Source organism: Bipolaris zeicola (genome assembly GCF_000523435.1).
Source record: "Bipolaris zeicola 26-R-13 unplaced genomic scaffold scaffold_69, whole genome shotgun sequence".
Lineage (NCBI taxonomy): Eukaryota > Fungi > Ascomycota > Dothideomycetes > Pleosporales > Pleosporaceae > Bipolaris > Bipolaris zeicola.
The window spans coordinates 71,569-91,767 of NW_006912118.1; the positions used below are offsets into that span (position 1 = coordinate 71,569).

General features: G+C 53.5%; 6 protein-coding genes across 6 annotated transcripts; 2 read left to right on the top strand and 4 right to left on the bottom strand.

Annotated features, from left to right (window-relative positions):
• Window positions 1-1,324: 1,324 nt before the first annotated feature.
• On the bottom strand, window positions 1,325-5,569 carry COCCADRAFT_4850 (uncharacterized protein; the record flags this gene model as incomplete). Its single annotated transcript, XM_007713853.1, has 1 exon — window positions 1,325-5,569. The coding sequence occupies one exon, from the start codon at window positions 5,567-5,569 to the stop codon at window positions 1,325-1,327; it is 4,245 nt and encodes a 1,414-aa protein (XP_007712043.1).
• A 1,977-nt stretch (window positions 5,570-7,546) lies between these two features.
• On the top strand, window positions 7,547-9,883 carry COCCADRAFT_4851 (glycosyltransferase family 22 protein; the record flags this gene model as incomplete). The annotated part of the gene is made up of 5 exons (XM_007713854.1): window positions 7,547-7,786; window positions 7,917-8,147; window positions 8,231-8,421; window positions 8,507-8,653; window positions 8,839-9,883. The coding sequence occupies 5 exons, from the start codon at window positions 7,547-7,549 to the stop codon at window positions 9,881-9,883; spliced, it is 1,854 nt and encodes a 617-aa protein (XP_007712044.1).
• Window positions 9,884-10,117: 234 nt separating this feature from the next.
• On the bottom strand, window positions 10,118-11,431 carry COCCADRAFT_26086 (uncharacterized protein; the record flags this gene model as incomplete). Its single annotated transcript, XM_007713858.1, has 1 exon — window positions 10,118-11,431. One exon carries the CDS (start codon window positions 11,429-11,431, stop codon window positions 10,118-10,120), a length of 1,314 nt encoding a protein of 437 aa, XP_007712048.1.
• A 1,773-nt stretch (window positions 11,432-13,204) lies between these two features.
• COCCADRAFT_95609 (uncharacterized protein) lies at window positions 13,205-14,059 on the top strand (the record flags this gene model as incomplete). The annotated part of the gene is made up of 1 exon (XM_007713887.1): window positions 13,205-14,059. The coding sequence occupies one exon, from the start codon at window positions 13,205-13,207 to the stop codon at window positions 14,057-14,059; it is 855 nt and encodes a 284-aa protein (XP_007712077.1).
• Window positions 14,060-15,313: 1,254 nt separating this feature from the next.
• Window positions 15,314-17,831, bottom strand: COCCADRAFT_95519 (glycoside hydrolase family 92 protein; the record flags this gene model as incomplete). Its single annotated transcript, XM_007713888.1, has 3 exons — window positions 15,314-15,744; window positions 15,800-17,602; window positions 17,654-17,831. 3 exons carry the CDS (start codon window positions 17,829-17,831, stop codon window positions 15,314-15,316), a joined length of 2,412 nt encoding a protein of 803 aa, XP_007712078.1.
• A 972-nt stretch (window positions 17,832-18,803) lies between these two features.
• On the bottom strand, window positions 18,804-19,388 carry COCCADRAFT_4855 (uncharacterized protein; the record flags this gene model as incomplete). Its single annotated transcript, XM_007713855.1, has 1 exon — window positions 18,804-19,388. One exon carries the CDS (start codon window positions 19,386-19,388, stop codon window positions 18,804-18,806), a length of 585 nt encoding a protein of 194 aa, XP_007712045.1.
• Window positions 19,389-20,199: the final 811 nt, after the last annotated feature.

Sequence of the window (20,199 nt, forward strand, 5' to 3'; positions counted from 1 at the left end):
GGATTGCATATCGGGAAGTTGACGCTGGATCGAAGCCGCGATCGACGCGGCTTGCGCACGCACGGCTGGACTTGCTTTGGGGGGGTGGAAAATTACAGTAAGTTAAAGTACGCAGTAAGGAAGTTAGTGGAGTAGATGGTTCAAGGGTTATTATGCGGGTGGGGCTGTTTTGGGTAATGGGGATCGGCGGGGTGTTTAATTGACAAGGGGGAAAGAATTCAACGAGTTTTTGATTATGTGGAGAGAGGTGGGAGTTAGAGTAGCGAGTGTGGTCAATAATGGAGGATCTCGTTGCCAGAATAGGTGGGTTGTGCGGAAGATGTGAAGGTATGGGTGGGGGCTTGGGATACTGAGGGAAGGAAGGGAAGGCGCAAAGGGAAAAGGGGAGGAAGAGGAGGAACAAGGGTAAGCAACAGGTTGGGAACAGAAAACAGGCTTTTTGGTGTGCAAGACATCAATGCCATTTTTTCATTTCGTATCGTTTTTTTTCTGCAAGCGTTTAGAATCAAATCCGATAAATGCAGATCCGCCGCCAACTGCCGCCATCGCCGCCTCCTCCTCCCCTGGCTTCCCCAAGTTGTAACAAAAAGGGCTAAGAAAGAGGGAAGAAGGAAAAAAACAGCCCATGTTCCCGCGCGCCACAAACACGTGTATAATGTCTACCTACCCATGCAAATGCTTTCGATAATGATGATAAAAAAACAGCAAAGGCAAGGAACAGCCAAGGAATTTCTTCGTTTCGCGCGCATATATCGGGAATGAAAAGACAAAAAACAACAACAGGATTCCCGGTTTAAAAATGTATACCTAAGTACGCACACACAACACTCACGCGGACAAGCGCACACACACTCTCATCTTCATCATCATCTCATCATCGTCAACACCCCCTGCTTTAACAATACCCAAGAAAAAGATAAACTCCCACTTCGCAACTAAAGAAAAGCATCCAACGAAAAAGATAGATACAGAATAGATGAAACTTTAGAGCAGAAACATGAGATATATTGGATGAGAGAACAAACAAAGGGTTAGAGAAGGAAAAAAAGAACGCCGTCCTTTTAAGGTTCAAAGAAAAAGGCTCCTTCCAATGCATGCTATCAGATCTAAGTTGATGTGCAAAACGCCCTGCGCCCGCCTCACTTGGTTTGGTTTCAATGGTAATGCCATGTTGCTTGCTCGGTGATATTCGTATATGTACACTTGGGGGGTGAAACGGGGTGTCTCAAAACGTATGCGTAGTCGTACAACGGTAGATCTTGGGTATCGTGTAATTTATGACAGGAGATGACAGTAGAGATGTCGGTGTACAGTGTTTTGCGCTTTATTGTGATTCAGATGCGCGTTCGTGAGCTGGCGTGGGCTCTGGTGGGGGAATCTTCTTGACAGTCCCGTTGCTTCCGCTGCGGGTAGAGCGGCGACGAGAGTTCATTCCGAGGTGTAGAGTAGAGCGCGCTAGTTCACCATTGGAAACCGAGTTGCTGCGGTTCGACTTGTGCATGGGCACCTTCTTCCTCGAGAAGCCCATCATTAAACCGTCTTCTTCACTATCATCGTCCTCATCGCTTTCGACTGCATGATCCCCATCATAGCCGGAGGCGTCATCCGCTGGAGGCTCGAATTCGTTACTAGGGAAAGAGCGAACTGTCGATGAAGTCATCCATGAATCATCATCGAACGAGCCGCATCCACCCTGACTTGGTGAACCGACAGAGGCAACCGAGGGTATGGATGGATTCGATTCAGATTGTGACATTGCAGAAAATTGATCCTCGGAAGATGAAAGAGCAAGACCACGGCTTGATCCACCAAGAGGACTATTCTCGGAGGACTGGTCGTTTCGATGCCAATACTCTTGGTTACTTTGCTGGTTGAAGAGAATTTCATCGTCCGGGCTGGGAGGGCAGGCAACCTGGCCAAGGGAAGAATGAGGCCGTTGTGCTGCCGAGTTTGACCTTTCACGAGCCATAGATTGCTCTACCCCAAGACGCCGACGATACTCGTCTTTTGCGCGATCAAAAACCTCCTCGGACTGTTCTTGCGCAACAGAGATGGTGCTGGAGGGTCTCCGGTCGCTAGGTTGAGGCGGATAGGGCACCGCACGAGAATTCGGCGATATGCCTAGTGAGGGTCCAACTTCAACGTCGTTTGCAGTGGCCCAGTTTCTGCGCAGACGAGATGACAATGATGACAATGACGATTGCCGCGACGAGGCATCGATGTGACCAAAAGACGGTGTCTCAGAATTGGCAGGAGACGAGGTCCGGGCGATGGGTGACGATGTCTCTTTCAGGGCCTCGGGCTGGTTGACTTGGCCGGAAGCACAAGTTGTGCTGATTGCAAGGCTTGGGACAGCATGCGCATCATCATCACATCCAACCAGTCTGTCGATCGACCTCGTGCGGCTATGTTCTTTTGGGGGCTTTAGCCGATCTCTACTCCTCATACTATTGACCACACGACGTGGAAGGCCTCCGAATAGGCCTCCCAATTGTGAGCCCCCAGGGGTATCTAGGGCCATGGGGGTGCCAGGTAAAGCCGGCGGAATGCCCGGTGATCCTGAACGACCTTGGAGGTCCGATTGGCGTATGGTGTTGATGGACGAAAGTGCACGGTCCTGCAGTTGGGGTCGTTGGCTCTCGGTGATTTGCCCAGGCGATGCGGTCCGGGAGCTGGGGCTGTCAAAATACTTGGACCGCTCCTTTGCCTCTGGGCTAGCGGTAACGCTATGGGAAAGAGGATGCTCAGACTCACGGGAGCGAGTCAGAATCTCCAAGATAGCACCGGGTGCCAGGCTTCCGCGCCTGCCTTCGTATGGTCGAGCATCTTGACTAATGGTACTGCTTGAGGAGTTTGCGCTAATGCTTGGAGTATCCTGATTTGCTGCCGAGCTCTGGGCACGACGTCTTGAACCGGAACTGCGAGTCGTGAAGCCTTTGACAAAGTCGGATGTCTTCTTAGCAGCAAAGCGGAGACGGTCCACGAAGCCAATAGGGACGACGGCTTCTTCGACATCCTCCTTGGAAATTTGAATCTTCCTGCCTTCGAAGGATCTGCTTGGGTCGGTTTCCTCGGCCCAGGAGATGTGGTTGGGAATGCCTGATAGCACCCAAGGATGGCGCTTGATTTCTGGAATAGTGATCCGGTATCGTGGTTCCTTGATTAGTAGGCGTCGCAAGAGGTCTCGTAGGTTTTCGTCAACCTCCTCGTACTCAAGGTCGTGCGGAGCTCTCTTGCTACTCATCGTGGGCTGAGTGTTGCGTCCATGCGAGCTTGGCCGCGAGTTGGAGTGCTCCGCCACAGGCTTCAAACGGAACCGCGGTATATATGGTTCGTCCTCACTGATGACCTTCATCAAGGTAAAGGTGTTGGTATCGTGAAAAGGTACACGGCCATAGATGAGGCAATACAGTGTAACACCAAGAGCCCAAATGTCAATCCCGCCATCAATCGAAGGGGTTTCTGCATCAGTCTCTGTGCGGCAAAGCTCGGGAGCATAGAAGGCGGGCGTGCCAACTGTCTTTGCGAGTTCGATTGCTTCATCAGCTTCTTGTTGCTCAGTCTCTGATTGGTCGCCGTTGGCTTCGTCCGTCTTTTGTCGTCCCAGGTACGAGACACCAAAGTCTGATATTTTGATGCGATGCTCCCGAGTGACGAGAAGATTTGCTGGCTTGATGTCACGATGGATGACATTTTGATAGTGGAGATACTCTATGCCCAGGACAGTGTCTTTGAAGGCTTCCCAGGCAGCTTGAGTGGTCATGAGGGGAACGTAGTTGAAGTGGTCTGGTATTTCCTCGTCAGGGTCGGTCAAGCGAGACGAGGAGCTACCGGCGAGGCTCGGCACGCGTCCCCGGGTGAAGTCTGAGTCGTAGGGACCGTACATGGTTCCCTCGAGCCCATCGGCCCACGAGTTGCGCATTGGCTCAGGTGATCGGAATGCAGTTTCCATGTGGTCGTCGTGGTAGCTCCCTGGGTCCTGTCGGTCGTGGTGCTGAGTTCGACTGCGTGGGCGCTCCTCGGTGCGGCTGGATGATTGAGAGCCGCGACCGTTTTCCGAGTATTCGTCTTCAGACTCCATTCCCATTTCGAGACTCCAGGCCATGTCAGATTCTCCTTCCTTGCGACGAAGATGGGCCTCCTTGGCTGCACGGCGTTGCTGGCGGGCAATCTTTTGGTGAGCTACGCGGATAATGTTTTCATCTTCCCGAGCGGCACTGTCATTGTCAAAGACACCCTGAGACTCTCGCTTGAAGCGACGCCATTCCACGAGGCATATTTCCTTGGCACCTTCCGTCCGCCACTTGACCTCGCCCAGCTCCACGTGCTCAAGTACAATGTAGACCTTCTTCTTAGCCGGGTCGTCGATGACTTCAAGCAAGCTAACAATGTTGGGATGCCGGGCCTTTTTCAGAATGGCTATCTCGCGCTTGATCTTGTCCTCGTGGCTGTTGTTCTTGCCCAAGCGTCTGCGCTTAGAATAGCGATCGACGATCTTGATTGCGACGTACCGTCCGTGCACCAGGTCCTTGCCCAGCTTGACCTTGCCGTGAACGCCGCGGCCGAGTTCATCTATGATCTCGTATTGGTTTACAATCTTGCGGCCAGAGACTGGATCAGCCTGGACGTCGGCGATGTGAGTCTCCTTGGGGGCTTGTCTGTGCGTGTGGTGCAGCCAAGGGGTTGAGTAGGTTCCATCGTCTGTTGCATCAGTGTCCTGGGACATGCGGCGGTTGGTGGGGTTGAAGAGGCCTGGCGTGCTCACGGGAGAGTTGCCAACCGTACGGGGTGTAGAGTCCATAATGTCCCGGACGTGGTCGTATGTGAGGCCAAAGGCGCCGAGGCTGGACAGCGAGTTGGCAGCAGCGTGTGCGGGGTGGGAACTGCGGGAGCGCACGATGGGAGGGACATAGGGCTGCGGGTACTTTTGGAGGTGGAGGGCGGCGTAGGACTGGTTGGGATAGACTGGCCCATCCCGTTGGCGCGAGGGGGGAGCGAAGGGATAGATGGGGTCTACCGAATTTGCGCGGACTGTGGTGTTGCTGGCGGTGGATACCGACGAGATGTCTCGCAGAAAGGCAGGGCGGTCTGCGTGTTGGGGTGCGGGCGAGGGGGCCGTCTCGTCGACACTGGCCAGGGAGGCGTGCGAGGCATGAGTGCTTGTGCTGGGCGAGGGGTTGGACGAAGCGGGTGTGGAGTGGGGGATGGGCGACGAGTAGATGCGGAGGGGTTGTGGGGAGAAGTAGGACGGTTCAGGGTCGAGGGAGTGGGAGTGGGAGTGGAGGGCTGTGTTGAGGGCGTCTGGTACGGAGGGCACTTCGGAGCGAGGGGTGCAGTCGTTCTCGTCGACGTCGAGGGCGTGAGAGCGGTCTCTGGGGCGACGGCCTGGGGTCTCGGGGCCCTGGTGGTCTGGCGATGGTGGTTTGGAGTGGGAAGTGTGGTCGTCGTGTTGGGAGGGCGGGCGCGTGTCGTTGGAGGTCGAGTCGCACATGGGTGACTCTGGCGGGCCTTTGTCGCAGGCGTGGAGCGGGTCCCCATGGGCTGTCAAGGCCGCATTTGGGTCTTGCATGGCGACTGCTACTCAATGGGTGCAGATTATGGCAGCAGTGCAACCATGTCAGCACTTTTTTACGCTTTGTCGAGGCGGAGGTCGTGGGCGGATAGTGGCATTTCGCGGGGGGGCTGCGCAGCTGGGAGGGTCAGAGGCAGGGCAGCAGCTGTGTGGCGTGGTAGAGCCGGGGAAGCAGAGAGGGTCCGTGTAGTTTGAGGGGGAGCAGGCAGGTGGTGAGAAGGGGTGGATAGGGTGGATATGGGTTTAGTTGAGAGGCAGAAGACTGGCTCCGTTGGGCTTTCCGAATGGGGAAGTGATGGTCGCTGGTATTTCGGGGCCCATGGATGACGCTCAGAGGGCGGGAGAGACAGGCCGGGGGGCGTGCACTGGCGACACTTGTGGGGACACTATCGCGCAAAGGATAGGCGATGCCGGACAGGCTAGGGCACGACGACGAGGGCGAGGGCGAGGGCGAGGGTCAGGGCGAGTGGGCGCCAGTGCGCGAGTGGGTGGGAGATGGGTGGATGGGATGGGTGAATGGACGACGATCGTGGTGTATGTACGTATACATGGCCAGGCCCAGCTCGCCCCAGGTCCAGCTTCAGCTACTTGAGCAGCTTTGTTGAGGCCAGGGCTGCTGCGATACGGGCCGCCATTGATTTGTCTTGCTTTGCACTTGCACCTTCTACTACACACTAATACTACTCTCTCATCCACACCCACACCCACACCCGCACGCGCACCCATGCCCTCGCGCCCTCACACACTCACTCACACACACACACACACACACACACACACAACCATAATGGAGCAACACAGGCTGCGCCCGGGCAGGCCATCACGTACATGGCGCTAGGATGCAGGTGACGCCAACGGGTATGGGCAGTGCAGTGATGGTGCATGGGCCGAGGCGTTCACTGGCTCATCCAGGCCTGTCCTCAACAAGCCTTGGCCGGCCATGGTGCTGAGGGGCGGGGTTCGGCATCGACGGTTGCTGCATCAGGCCGCATTAGACGATGAAGCGCGATAAGAGCCACAACCACGAGCCCGACTCTCAGCAGCACACGCCCTTCCCCAGATTTACCCTCGTCGCCGCACCAGGCACTGTGTCGCCCTCGCTGCCACGACGCCTGCAATGCATCGACAACTTGTTTGCTTCTTCGCTCCCGCTGCCTCCCTGCCTCGAATTGTCGGCTCCCCTGCCATTGGCCCACCCCTCCTCCTCGTCCTCTTCCTCAGTACCCACCAGTGCCCCCCCCTCCTTCACCCGCATCTTATCTACGACATACTATACATATGTACTTACATACATACCTACTGCCTACATACATGCACATGTACATACGCACACACACACCAAACACTATCTTGCCCTACAATACCCGCCTTGTCCCATCCCTCCCCTGTACTTTCTCTACGCGTAGAATTTCCAATAGAATCGCCGTCCTCGTCCGGTGTCGCCTTGACTAGTCCCCGTCCCCATCCCCATCCCCACCCCTCTCACCACTTGCACTGACTGCCCATCTCGCCTCCGCTTGCTTCGTGTCCACTTCAATGTCTCCCTTACGCAACCTCTTGCTGCATGCAGTGCCATTTTCCAGACCGCCTGCAGACCAAAAAATCCCAAAAATCATCCAATATGGTCACCTGGTGCCAACCCTCACCGTCACGGGCCTCTGACTGAGCACAGTGGCCCTGTAGTGCATGCTGCGAGGGAAAAAAAAAGGACCCGGCCAGATGAAGGCCAGTCTAGGCGCCGCCCGCCTCCTCAGCAATCATCGTGAAAGTCCTAATCCGGTAAGGCTCTCACCCTCAATTTTCTGCACTCGACACCACAACCACCCAATCCATGACAAGTCCCGCCGGCGTGTGCATTGCGCCAAGCTGCGCTAGTCGGCCGGCATCACATCGCTCTCTCTGCCGGCCACCTCACCCTCCCTTCAGTTCGCCTACCTTCGCTTCGCGCTTGTGCTCGACCCTTCTGATTGCCCAATGCCCTCCAACACCGACTCCGCAGGCGACACGAATCCGAGCGGGACTGGTGCTCCACCACGGAATCTTCCTACCAGCTATCGTGACTCGGCGCCACCTATTCTGCCTCTGCTGCTTGCCTTCCGCCTCACAAACGCTTTGGCCTTGCACACCTTTTTCCAGCCAGATGAGTTCTTCCAGTCTCAAGAGCCTGCCTGGCAGCTTGCCTTTGGCGACGCCAGTAATGCCTGGATCACTTGGGTAAACTTCCACCCCCCTTCTTCCTTCCACCCTCACCACCACCACCACAACCCCCACGACCACTTTCCGCACATACATTATATATATACACTTTGCACATACTCGGCTGCAGTCTCACCATAAAACGCAGGAGTGGACAAGCCGCTTGCGCTCTTCCCTGCACCCAGCGCTATTTGCAGCCGTCTATCGTGTCGCGGCACATGTCGCTCAAGCCATTGGATTGAGCTTACCAGCTAAAGCCGAGATCCTCCTAGCGGCGCCGAAAGTTACCCAGGCCGTCTCCGCAGCCTTGCTCGACTGCTACACATGGAAACTCGCCGGAAAAGTTTACGGTCGTGGCAGCCGTACTGCCCTTGCTGCTGTACGCCAATGCTCCTGCAATCTCCAAGCCCCCAAACTGCTCTTTGCCCTTTTCTAACATATTCTTGTTGCTCCCCGTCTTAGCTTGCATTGTCTGTCTGCAGCCCCTGGCAATGGTTCTGCGCTACCCGGACCCTGTCCAATTGCCTCGAGACTACCATTACCTCCATTGCCATCTACCACTGGCCTTGGCAGGGTACAACGGACACCAGGCAAGTGGATCCTAGTGCTAAAGCCCAGCAGCATTCACATCCCCATCTCGGCTCCCTCTCTCAGTAAGTCGTGGCATTAAGAAGATCCCCTTCTGGGCGCACACTCGTCCCCCCTCTTTAGTTGGGCGTTGGGCTTATGCTCATGCAGGTTGCGTCTGTCCTTACTACTGGCTGCGGTTGCATGCATTCTCCGGCCCACCAATGCTCTCATCTGGATATCCGTAGCTCTTCCAACGCTATGGCAAGCTTCTCAGACGTTGCGGTATGTGCTGGTCCGCGAAACCTTGCTCTGTGGGTACGTTCTTGTCCTCCCTACATCCGCGGCACCATCTCTTCGCCCTTGTAGTAGTACAAGGTCTTTGTTCGTGACAGGCCATGCACACATGTTCTCCGTCCGTTTCTCTCCCCACATGCTATTACGCGTGTGAAGGAAAAAAAAGACAAGTCAGCAGATCAAACATGGAAACTGACGGTACAAAGCTGCGTTGTCTTTCTTGCCTCACTCGCATCCGACCGCCTGTATTACGGGGTCTGGACCATTCCGTCTCTCCGGTTCCTCTACTTTAATATTGCCCAGTCTCTAGCCGTTTTTTACGGCAAGAATCGTGCTGACTACTATTTCACCGAGGGTTTGCCGTTGCTGCTGACCACGGCACTCCCATTTGCCATAGTCGGCTTATGGCAATCACTGCAGCCTCAAAACCAAGACACGACTGTAGGTCATCGTATACTAACCCGTTTATCATGGACAACCATGATTATGACCGTGACGCTAAGTCTAATCTCGCACAAGGAAGTCCGCTTCCTGTACCCCGTCCTGCCCTTTCTCCACGTCATATCCGCGCAGCCGCTGACCCAGTTTCTGCCGGCACACACTGCAGCACCATGGCGACGAGGCGCCATCCTCCTGCTTCTTGCAGCAAACATACTTCTAGCCGGTTACGCGTCGCAGGTCCATCAACGTGGCGTCATCGACGTAGTCGGCTACATCCGCCATAAACATGAAACGCGCAATACGCTATCATCCATGTCTTCTTCCCACCACCACCAGGGCTCCTGCACCAACACTATCACCAACACCACCGTCGCCTTCCTCATGCCCTGCCATTCCACGCCATGGCGCTCCCACCTCGTCTACCCTGAAATCTCCGCTTGGGCCCTGACCTGCGAACCCCCTATCCACGTTCCCCTCGCAGACCGCTCCGCCTACCTCGACGAGGCAGACGAGTTCTACATCCGTCCTGGCCCTGCCGCCTGGCTCAAAGCCAACATGGAAGATGTTGAGACGGTGAGGGATGCAGGGAGCAGATCGGGTCAGCATTGGATGCGCCAGGATCCAAAGTTTAAACGCAAGTATCGCCGCGAGTGGCCGCAGAATCTTGTCTTTTTTGAACAGCTGGAGGGTGTTTTGAAAGAACACTTGGCTGGTTCGAGGTACCGAGAGTGTTGGAGGGGATTCAATTCGCATTTTCATGATGATTGGAGGAGAGTGGGGGATGTGGTTGTTTGGTGTTTGGATGGGTGATGTGGAGGATTTTTTTTAGTATATTGCAATATAGAATATTGAAGAGATGTAGGATAGTTGATATGGCCCATGTTACAATACGAATAACTTTTTGGAAACTCTCTGTATCACTCTAGTTTAAACAGTGTATGCTAGTCTTTTTTATCGACTTCATTCAAAAAAGAGAAGAAATGATTTAATCGATTAGAGGCCGTAAGCAAAAAAAAGGAACAAACGCTCCTTCCAGAGCAACATCTAGAAAAGAGCCTTGGACGCTACACTAAGCAACCAGGCAGCATCCTGCCACCCACCGGCCTCATCATTCACGCGCCTCATCTGATCATCACTAGCTTCTCCTGCCGTACTCGGTCGACTTCCTGTCTCCCCCTCGCCATGGTGACTCTTAACCGCAGCGGCCGCAATAATCGCCTCACGCTCCATTTTCCTGCGCTTAGCCTCGACCTCGCGCCTGAGCTTAAGTTCCTCCTTTGTCAAATCATCCAACTTCAACTCCTTACCACTCAGTCCCTTACCCTCACGCGCGTCATCCTCCTCATCTTCTTCTTCATCATCCTCGTCCGACCCCTCTCTATCCTCATCGACTGCAAACAACGACCACCCAATCAAGCGATCCATCCAGCCTCCGAGGCCAAACCCGCGTTCGCGTGCTAACCGCGCGACCTCTTCTTCGTCGCCGTCAGAGTCCTCGTCGGCTTCGATGAAATCGGGCTCAATGAAGCGTTCTTCGGGTTCAGACACCGTTTTGATGCCCAGACCCGTCATGAGGTCTACGCGGCTGCCTACTCTGCTGCCGCGACGACTGGGACGCGCGCTGGGGACGCGTGATCCAATGCGGCTGGGGAACCTGCTGCCGGCGCGCGACATGCGGGGGGAGAAGAAGGACGGGTAGTCTGCTTCATTGACGTGTTCGCCAGATAGAAGAACCATGTGGTTGTTGTGGTTGTTGTCGTGGGGGGCATCGGGGTTGTATTCATTGTCTTGGCCTACGAGGCTTGTAGAGCTTTCACGGCGGACAAGCCAGCTTTGGCCTTTGCTATCTCTTGTTTCGCCGGCGATGGCGAGGCCGGCACGGTGGAGCCATTCATGGTTTGATTCTTTGGTGTGGTGTTTGATGGGGGGTGAGAAGAGAGGGAGAGGCGCGGTGCCTTTTCTTGTGTGATGCCGCGGCTTGCTGGCTTCCGTCACGCTCGCGACTTCATCTGTGAAGCTAACTCCAGGATGCAATACGCTTGTGCTCTTGGCTTTTGGTATATCGCCAGCTGCTCGGATCTCAGAATTGGTGTCGACGAAGTAGCTGTCATATGCGTAGGCCTTTCTGGTGTGCTGTCTCGAGCTGCTTCGGGTTTGACTGAGGCTCAACACGCCTGGTGTGGCTGGAGCAGACTTCTGGGCTATGTAGGATGTGCGAGGTGTCTGGGTTCCCGGCTCGTCGGGTGATGGTGGAACAGATGCATCGAGTGGGTATTTGGCGCTGAGCGGGGCTATGGAGAGATTGTGGAGGTTCGGGTAAGATCGGCGCGATCGCGAGGTTGAGCGCGGGGGTTCCATGATATTCGAGGATCAGAGGGCGCAGTTACGACGTCGACTGTCCATATATCCCACAGGACGCCAAATTGTGTGCCGTGATGATGGAGTGACCGAGGTTCGACACTGGCGCGCACAGACTCTGGGGATGGGAGATTTAGTTCGTTTGCGGTCTAGCGGGCGATCGATGAGATTTTGCACGTGAAAGCGCAGAAGGAGAAAACGACGCCAAAGCAACACGCGAAGGCGATGTCGAGGCAAAGCCGCCGAAGGTGATGATCGACATGCACGACCAGGTGGCTAGCTAGAGTATACAGGCCCATAGTCGTCGCAGCACTTGCCTCGCATACTCTACAAGCTCGTATAGATCTACGTACTCGGGAGCCATGCACCAGGCCTGGAAGTACGACGGCCCTTTGGCGAGATTTTACTACCATAGATGCAATAAAGTTGTAGCATGTAAATGTCCAGAGAGGCAAAGTTATGATGTTGCGGCGGCCGGCAGTTGGTGTTGGCAGTGAAGGTTCGATACGCTTCGAGTAATATTAGGCGGCTGCTGTGTGCCGATAGACCCACCACCGTGGAGGGAAAATAGACCTACGCATACGCTTAAGCATACCAACACGCCACTACCCACTGATCCATGTGGTCTTTGTGGAGCGATGACGGAGCCAACGGCGATAGGAAAAGTATCAGACATGGCTTGGGCCCGAGGCCGAGACGGTGTTGAGACGCGCCGCCCAAGTCCGAGCTATGCGGCGGAGCAGCAACCTTGGAACGGGAGCGCAACCAGACTGCCAAGGGCCTGTCTTTGGACTAGCCAGCCTTCCAGGCCTCGGGTGGAGGGCCCTGGGACGTGAGGCGTTGGCTTTGGCACACAGGGCTTGCGGGGGGGCGTAATAATCCATACACAAGACATTTGGCAGTGGTACATACGTTGTCATGATATGACTGTGCAATTATTCACCATCCGCAGTGTTCCTGCTTACCGCCCATCGCCAATCACACTGGCAAACAAGAAAAAAAAGAGCGTCCACTGACGTACATATCGCCTTTGCCAGGCCTGGTGGACCCTTAATAATATTCCGCGTTCAGACAAGCGGACCAAATCCGCTTGCTCTTACTCGAACCGTTCAAGGCGCACTAGAAGCACCCGAGACTTTCCACAACACCAAACCCACGCCCATTATAATCACACTACTTTTCCACGGCCCCGTGAACGACGGCTGACGTCCTTGTCGCTACCGCCTCCCCAGGCATCAGTGCACAAATATCCCCCTCCCCCCTCCGTGCACGCCCCCTACCACCTTGTCCTACCCTCTAATTGCAATACCTGCTCGCCATGAACTTCGCCGCCGCCTCGCATCCCCGCAAGACGCCGTCAACATGTGTCCTGTAACAGGCCCATAACCGCGAAGTAAGTCACCCTGTCGTCCACTGCATTTGAATCAAACGCCCTTGACTTCGCCCCCCAACACCACCAAACCTTGGTTCGCACCATCCGCAACCATAGATCTGCATCTCGACACCTCCCGAAACACCATTTCCCACAGTAACTAACGCGTCTAAAAAGGCTGTCCGCGCTGGCTTCTGTCCCCATACTCTACCGATACTATCTCCAGTAACTCTTCGCGCAAACAAACGCACTATTCTCACACTACGCCCGCCGCTAGCGACCTGCCCATATACTAGAAACGCAGCATTGTGAGCGCGCCGAGGCACAAGCTGAGCTTGTCGCTAAAAGCTCGACGCCGTCCCATTATCCCCAGAAGACCACCAACCCCATACTACCCCATAATGTCCATATCAGATGGAGATAGCTCGGCCCCGGCCCTTAGCCTTCGCCACTATCGCGACCAGAACGACGAGGAAAATGTCTACGACAGGATCAGGGAGTTTGTCCGCTCCCTGGGTCTCTCTGCGAGCGATGGGCTCATCCACCATGCTACCGAGAATACACATGAGGACCTGAAAGATGTCCTAAACCCACACGATCACGAATGCTCCTCGAATTGCACTGCAGACTCGCACGGCACCATCACCCCGACCCTCTCCATCCATTCATCCCCTGAGCGCCTACAACCCCTGATCCCCCCCACAAATTACGGTGCAGTTCTGCCCGGGTGCATCTACCGCAGTGGATACCCACAGGAGAAGAATTACGGCTTCATCAAGGACGTTGGTATCAAGACAATCTTGACTCTCGTGCCGGAGCCCCTCACGCCTGAGTTCCAGGCCTTCATGAAAGATGCTGGCATACAGCACTTCCACGCCCATATACGCGCCAATAAGGGCGAAGTTCGCGTCGAGTCGTGCGAAATGGCACGGGCTCTCCGTCTCATCATGGATCGCTCAAACCATCCCATCCTTGTACATTGCAACAAGGGAAAGCACCGCACTGGATGCACCATCGCTTGCTTCCGGAGGGTGCTGGGCCTCGATCCTGACGTCATCCGCGAGGAGTACCACACCTACGCCGGCATCAAGGCCCGCTTTCTCGACGAGGTCTTTTTCGAGAACTTTGACATCAACCTCGTCATGTGGGTCGCGCGCCAACAAGGCTGGGTCACGCCTGAGATGGATATTGCACCGCCCACGCCACCAGCCTCCATCACATCCAGCGTCACCGTCAAGGCTGTCGCTCTCGCATGACGACACACATCCTGTACTACATCACACACTTTATCTCTCGCATATTTTGGCGTTTAACAAGGGGTCCCATGGAATCAAGGTCGAAGACCATTCCCACTAAAATGATTTGTCTTTTTTGGTCACTTTTCAGGATCCGGCGTAACGGGAGGAGTCAATCAAGGCGATACCATTCAAACCAATGCATTGGGGTTTGTACTAGGGGTGAAGGGGGTTCCGGCGTTTTGGGTCTTTTCCAAGCAACATTGGAACTCCACTTCTTTTTTCTTTTCTTCTCTCTTTCTTTTGGACTGTTGCATCATACTACACTTGAGTAGTAAAAATACAACAGCTTTCATATTTTAACCCTTTTTGACCTATTTGGCTCACCACCTGTTCATCACATGTTATACAACATGAGATGAAAATCATCCCCTTATACTGTAGTAATCTTCTTTTTGTACTATTTTCCTTTGTTGGTTTCCTGTGTGTCAGTAGGAACATTGTCATGCTCGGGCTTAATATTTCTAGGATCACCCCTCCCCACCCCCCCAAATCGAAACTCAAAACATACGCGGTACGGTTTTAGTACAGTACGGCAGATAAAGAACTGTGTCTCGAATACACACAAAGAAAAAAAGAATTTAGATTTTGGTTTACATTGGTCGCAATTGCCGACTTGCCTCCCCTCGTTACTCCATCCTCACGCGCGCGTTTGTATTTGTGTATGTGCAATTGTTTACGTGTTTTGGTGAACATGCTTTTTTTTGGGCAGACGAAGCCCTGCAGTGATGATCTCGGGTCTCCACCGACGTTACTGACGGTAAATTCGTCTTTTCTTTTTTAACCTTGAGACTATTTACATGACCCATTACCATGATTCTGGTGATGCAAGAATAAAGTCCCTGCAGGTTTCTTTTTAGTGGGTTTCCCTGTCGATCCGGCTTTGGATGTGTGGGTGTGCTAAGGAAGAGGACCCTGGAAAGGGGAAGAAGGGCCATGCAGGGCGCTGTTTTCTTTTGCTTTTTTTGGGGGGGGGGGGGGAGGCGATGAGGTCATGGGCGGTGATGACCGATTGGTGGGGCGGATGGTTCGGCTGGTAAAAAGGCAACAACGGTGGTGGGAAGACGGGTTTGGTTGTTGGATTGAAGGAATGGCAAGGGTGTGTGTTCAATGGGGTTTTGTGGCGGATTCGGTATGACGTATGAAAAGTGGTATTATCTCATTATTATTATTCCATATGTCCGAAACCGATTTCCAAGTTTCCCGAACTTTTTTCTACATTGTGAATTTCAATTCCGTACCGACTGCTGCGCCATTGTCGTCAGACATACTCGGTGGTCTGTCTTCCTTGTTCGTGCCCCATTTACTTTCTTTGTCCCCCAGTACTAACTCCAGCGTCCCTCCGTTTGTGAAAAACTCGTGTCCAATCCAATTCTTAGTATACTCCTTGCCATCTAGCTTCGCACTTTGAATGTAGATATTCTTGTACTGCGCATCGAAATTGACGGTGCGGATGGTGGCAGTCGCGTTAGTCAACTTGTTGGTTACAGAGACTGAGGGGAAGAATGGAGGAGTGATGAAATATATGTTTTGACCGGGGTTAGGGAAGAGACCCAGCATGTGGAAGAGCGTGAAGCTAGCCATAGAGCCGCTGTCGTCGTTACCTGGGAGGCCGCCGGGGGAGGTGTTGAATCGAGATGGGATATCTAGACCCAAAGCGTTAGTAAGATACAGCACTTGTGCGAAGAAAAGAAGCCATACAATAATGCGCCCGCTCAGCCGACAATGCCGGCCTCCCCGCATAATGCGGCAAAGAAACCGTCAAGAAAACCGGCTCATTCCCTATATCTGCCAAACCTGATGTATGGAAGAAATTCAAACGACTGATAAACTTTTCGTCGCCGCCCACCAACTCAATCACCTGACCGATATCATGTGGCACAAAAAACATGTACTCCCAAAGACTGCTTTCGAATGTCTCAGCCGCGTTGCTCGTTAAAGAGCAGAAACCCGTTAGCGGACTACATGCAATGGGGTCCTGGAATCCGAATGTGCCGTTGAGATATCTGGGCTGGAAGTAGCCTACGAAACCAGTGTCTGTGCCGTTGACAGAAGATTTTTGGTCAGCTTTGAAGAGGTTCTTCCAGTTTGTAGCACGGGAAAAATATTTCGGTGCCGTGTCTTTGCCTAGGCTGCGGGCGAGGACGGCGAGGTTGTAGTCATTGTAGGCGTATTCGAGGGTGCGGGATACGCTGCGTGAGTTTGTGCCGAAGCCGACAGGGTCGAAGTCGAGGGCTGGGATGTAGTTGAGTCTTTTCCAGCTGGTCAAGCCGCCGCGGCCTTGGAAGCTCCATTCTAGAGGCTCGTTTTCGGCGTCGTTGACGATGGCTTCGTAGGCGAGCTCCCAGTCTATGCCAGTGGTGACGTTCTTAACGTAGGCATCTACGAGGACATTGTCTGCGTTGGAGCCGCCTTGTGTCCAGCCGCTGCAGGTACTCATCATACAGTCTGGAAGCCAGCCGCGATGCTTGTACGTGTCCAATAGACTTCTGATGAAGACTGAGATCATTCCTGGATCAAGAACCGAAAGAAAAGGGAGTTGGGCTCGCCAGAGGTCCCAAATGCAGTAGAAGGAGTCGTAGTATGGCTCGGTACTTTGCCAACGCGGGTTCTCGCCTGTGTAGTTCTGGGGAGATATCATTGTCCGGTATGCCGCACTCCAGAAGTTTACCAGAAAGCTTTGGTCCACGTCTCCCGCTTCTATCGAGATCGGAGACAGTTTCTCACGCCATGTGTCTTCGGCTGATTTGACTAACTGATCAAAGTCGTTGTCAGGGTTGGGTATCTCGCGCTCAGCATTCTGGCATGCCTGGTCAGTGCTAATGAAGCTCAATCCCATCCGCGCAAGCAAGGGGCCCGAAAGCGGTCCCTTGAAGCGTACAAAACCCCCAGCCTCGAGATAAAAGTAGTTGAAGCCGCGCGTGACGAAAAGCTGTTTTGGTTCTGTACCAGCTCGACTGTTGACCCAAACTCCAGAATCCCGTACCGTTGCCCCAGACAGATCCAGACAAAAGTAAGACTTGTACGTTGATGCTCCGAAGCTGGGAATAAAAGTTCCGTTTCCCTTTATTCTTCCGTTTTCAGCACCCTCGGTTGCCTCGACACTGATTGAAGCGTTTTGCCGGCTCGCCGAAAGATCAGTTAAGTCGAGGAGGATCAGGGGGTTTGAGCTCGAATTACCAGTGGACGCCTTAGAGAAGTCGAATCGAAAAAGAGCGGTATGCTCCGAAACAGTCATGTCGGCAAATATGCCATTCTCTAGCGACAATCCAAAGTAGCCTGGTCGTGCTTTGACCGAGTCGCCTTTATAGTGAGTCGCACGTGCAGCAATTTGATATTTGCAATCGTTAATGTCGTCTCCAGAGCAGAGCTGTGGGAAAATGGGGAAGTTTCCCAAACTCGGAAAGCCTCCAGTCCCAGAATCGTGGAGGGCAGAGAAACCGGTTACGTTGCTTCCATCAGTAGAGAAGCCTCCCGTGTTTGCCCCATCAACGTCCGCAACGGCTGTTTTATTATGAGCTTCTCGTACTTGTTGCAGCTGTAAATATACTATACCTTTAGCCATGCCATATGGCAGAGTCGCACCAGAGAAGACATTGCCTCCATCCCGAGAACCTATCAATGGGTCGATGAATTTCAACACATCAGTGCCATTAGTTTGTCGACGGTGTACCCTCGCCGTCGACAGTGAGATAATTTGGATTAAGATCGAAAAGTAGGTGTTAATACGCATGATGGGCGCCCTGTAAATGCTGCAGTTATGCTAGCTCAGCTCTTTGATGTCACTTAAGAGAGAGCGTCTTCGCCCCTAAAGACGTGATATTGGATTGAACTTGGTCAAAAGTAAAACTTAAAGTGGCATGAGACTTATTCAGCGGAAGTACCGGAAGAGTCTTTTACTGTATCCTGGTTCTAATCAATAGCCTAGGAAATTGCACTCAACAGCGACGTCACTTTGGTTGGTGGTTGATGCCCGCTTTGACGGCGGGGTAAAGTTACCGACAGACTGGAAATGCAACCTCAACTACATAGAAAACCTAGTAGACAACATTAATACTACTCAACTACTATGTACCGTGAAGTTTGCCTTCAGGGTGAGGCTGCAAGCTTACGTACTATGCCCAGCCCTACGAACGATCCCGTGGTGTCCCGCTCCGTACGCCGCTGGCCTAGAGAATGCCCAGCATTGCTTGGGTACTACCCCACAACCGATTGCTTATGTAATTGTATAAAACCTGACAAAATCACCATAGTCTATGCAGTCATTTACTTTATTGATGGGAATATTACAGAGGCCCCCGTGAGTGTCTATCCCATAGCCATTTTCCTAAATAGGCACGAACCGGTGATTGAGAGGAGGGGTTGTCCCGAGATGCCGTGCACAAGACCTACTATCCAATGAACGACAATACCTCATCTTAAAGAAAGGTCAGTAAGTGCTGCAAGATGGAACCCTCGTGCAAGGCCTATGGATGGGCCACGGGCCACGGGCCACCGATGCAAGTCACGTTTTGTCGGGTACGGCACCCGATTCACTGGGGACTCCTGAGAAAATTAGCCGTGCCCAAGCTTCACAGGGAGTGACGACACAGATGTGGATTGGAGCTGAACCTGTTTTCAAGTACTTTGTAGACGAATCTTTAATTTCTCCTAGAAGCAAAGACTTCGGGCTAAGAGCGCGAGAGAAGAATAGCTTGAGCCATATTTAGTGTACTACCTCGCGCTCCAAATTCCTGGCACACGTCATCTGTAGCGTCTTGTACTGTCTGTCTTGACTTTCCTTGGCTGCAAAGGCGGAGTGAGCTTGTGGAGTTTGCCATCCACTAAAGATGATAGCCTCGTGGTGGTTTAGCGCAGCATCACATCGCCAGCCGTGTGCTAATTTAAACGGAAGGCTACCTTGAAGCTGCTGCGCATGCCTCTGGACTGCCTCGTCGAAACCCCGAGTGGATTCTTCTGAGACACTAATTCTTTCCATTGCTAAAATAGGTGCATCCAGTAGAAGCAAGTTCACACCGCTAAGTTCCACATGAACTGTCCAACAAAACTGCAGCATCTTTTCTTGGGGGCCAAGAATCTGGTCTTTGGAAGGCGAGGCAAGGAAGTCCATATGAGCATCGAGACTTGGCCATGTGCCTAAAATATAGATCAAGCTGGGATCGTCGATGCAGTTGTAGAAGTGGGAGCCGGTCTGCAGTTCGGCTCGGACAGTTGACAGGCTCTCAAGCAGTGCCGGGTCATCGGCTGAGAGCTCTTTTAGACGGAGCTGGGTGACCTCGAGGACGGGCATGGTGTACCGTGAGATTGGGAACGATGCAATCCTGCGTCACAGACCGATATAGTAGCAGAGAGCGGGAGCACGTGCAGGGTGGTGGGTGGATAGAGGAGGAGGAGGAGACCAATGGCGGGGAGCAGGGTCCAATTCACAGCGGCTGGACGGCTGGACACTTCGCTGGCTACGTTAGCGGCTTGGCAGACCACTCCCACGGCTGCTGCTGCGTTCAGCTCACCTCCTGTTTTGGCATCTCCGTTGCTTGGACACCACCTGTGCCTGATGAAGCCTAAAGCCTGCATGCGGGGACTACAAGGTTACGCGAGATTTTCGACGGTTGGCCAATAACAACATGCACTCTGGTTCCACACAAATGCTTCGCATGTCCTACCAAATCCATTCTCTTCACTTCCACGCCATTCACAGTACATCGGAAAGCCTCTTGGATCAACCGCATGCAGCTCTAACTATAATTAAGCCCTCGAGACGTACAATTCTACCTGGAGACTCAAGACGATACTAATTCAAGTCTCACGCGCTGTCCAAGATAGTCTGGAGGCGCGGCCAGACTGGCCCAGTGGCAGATCAACCTATCGGCGACGTCCCTCATCTTGGCGAGGCTTGCCCTCATCTCGTGATGCAGGAATAGTCTGGTCAACAGCGGCAGGCAGCAGGAACTGTGTGAAGCCGTTATCTCCCGCCATGGCGACGCCATCGCAACGGGCCCGGCGTGTGCACCGGCCCGTCATGAGCGAGACACGTCGCGATGGAGTCCACTGAAGAGCATGTTTCATCGCAAAGTCTGCCTAGAACGATCACAAGGCATACA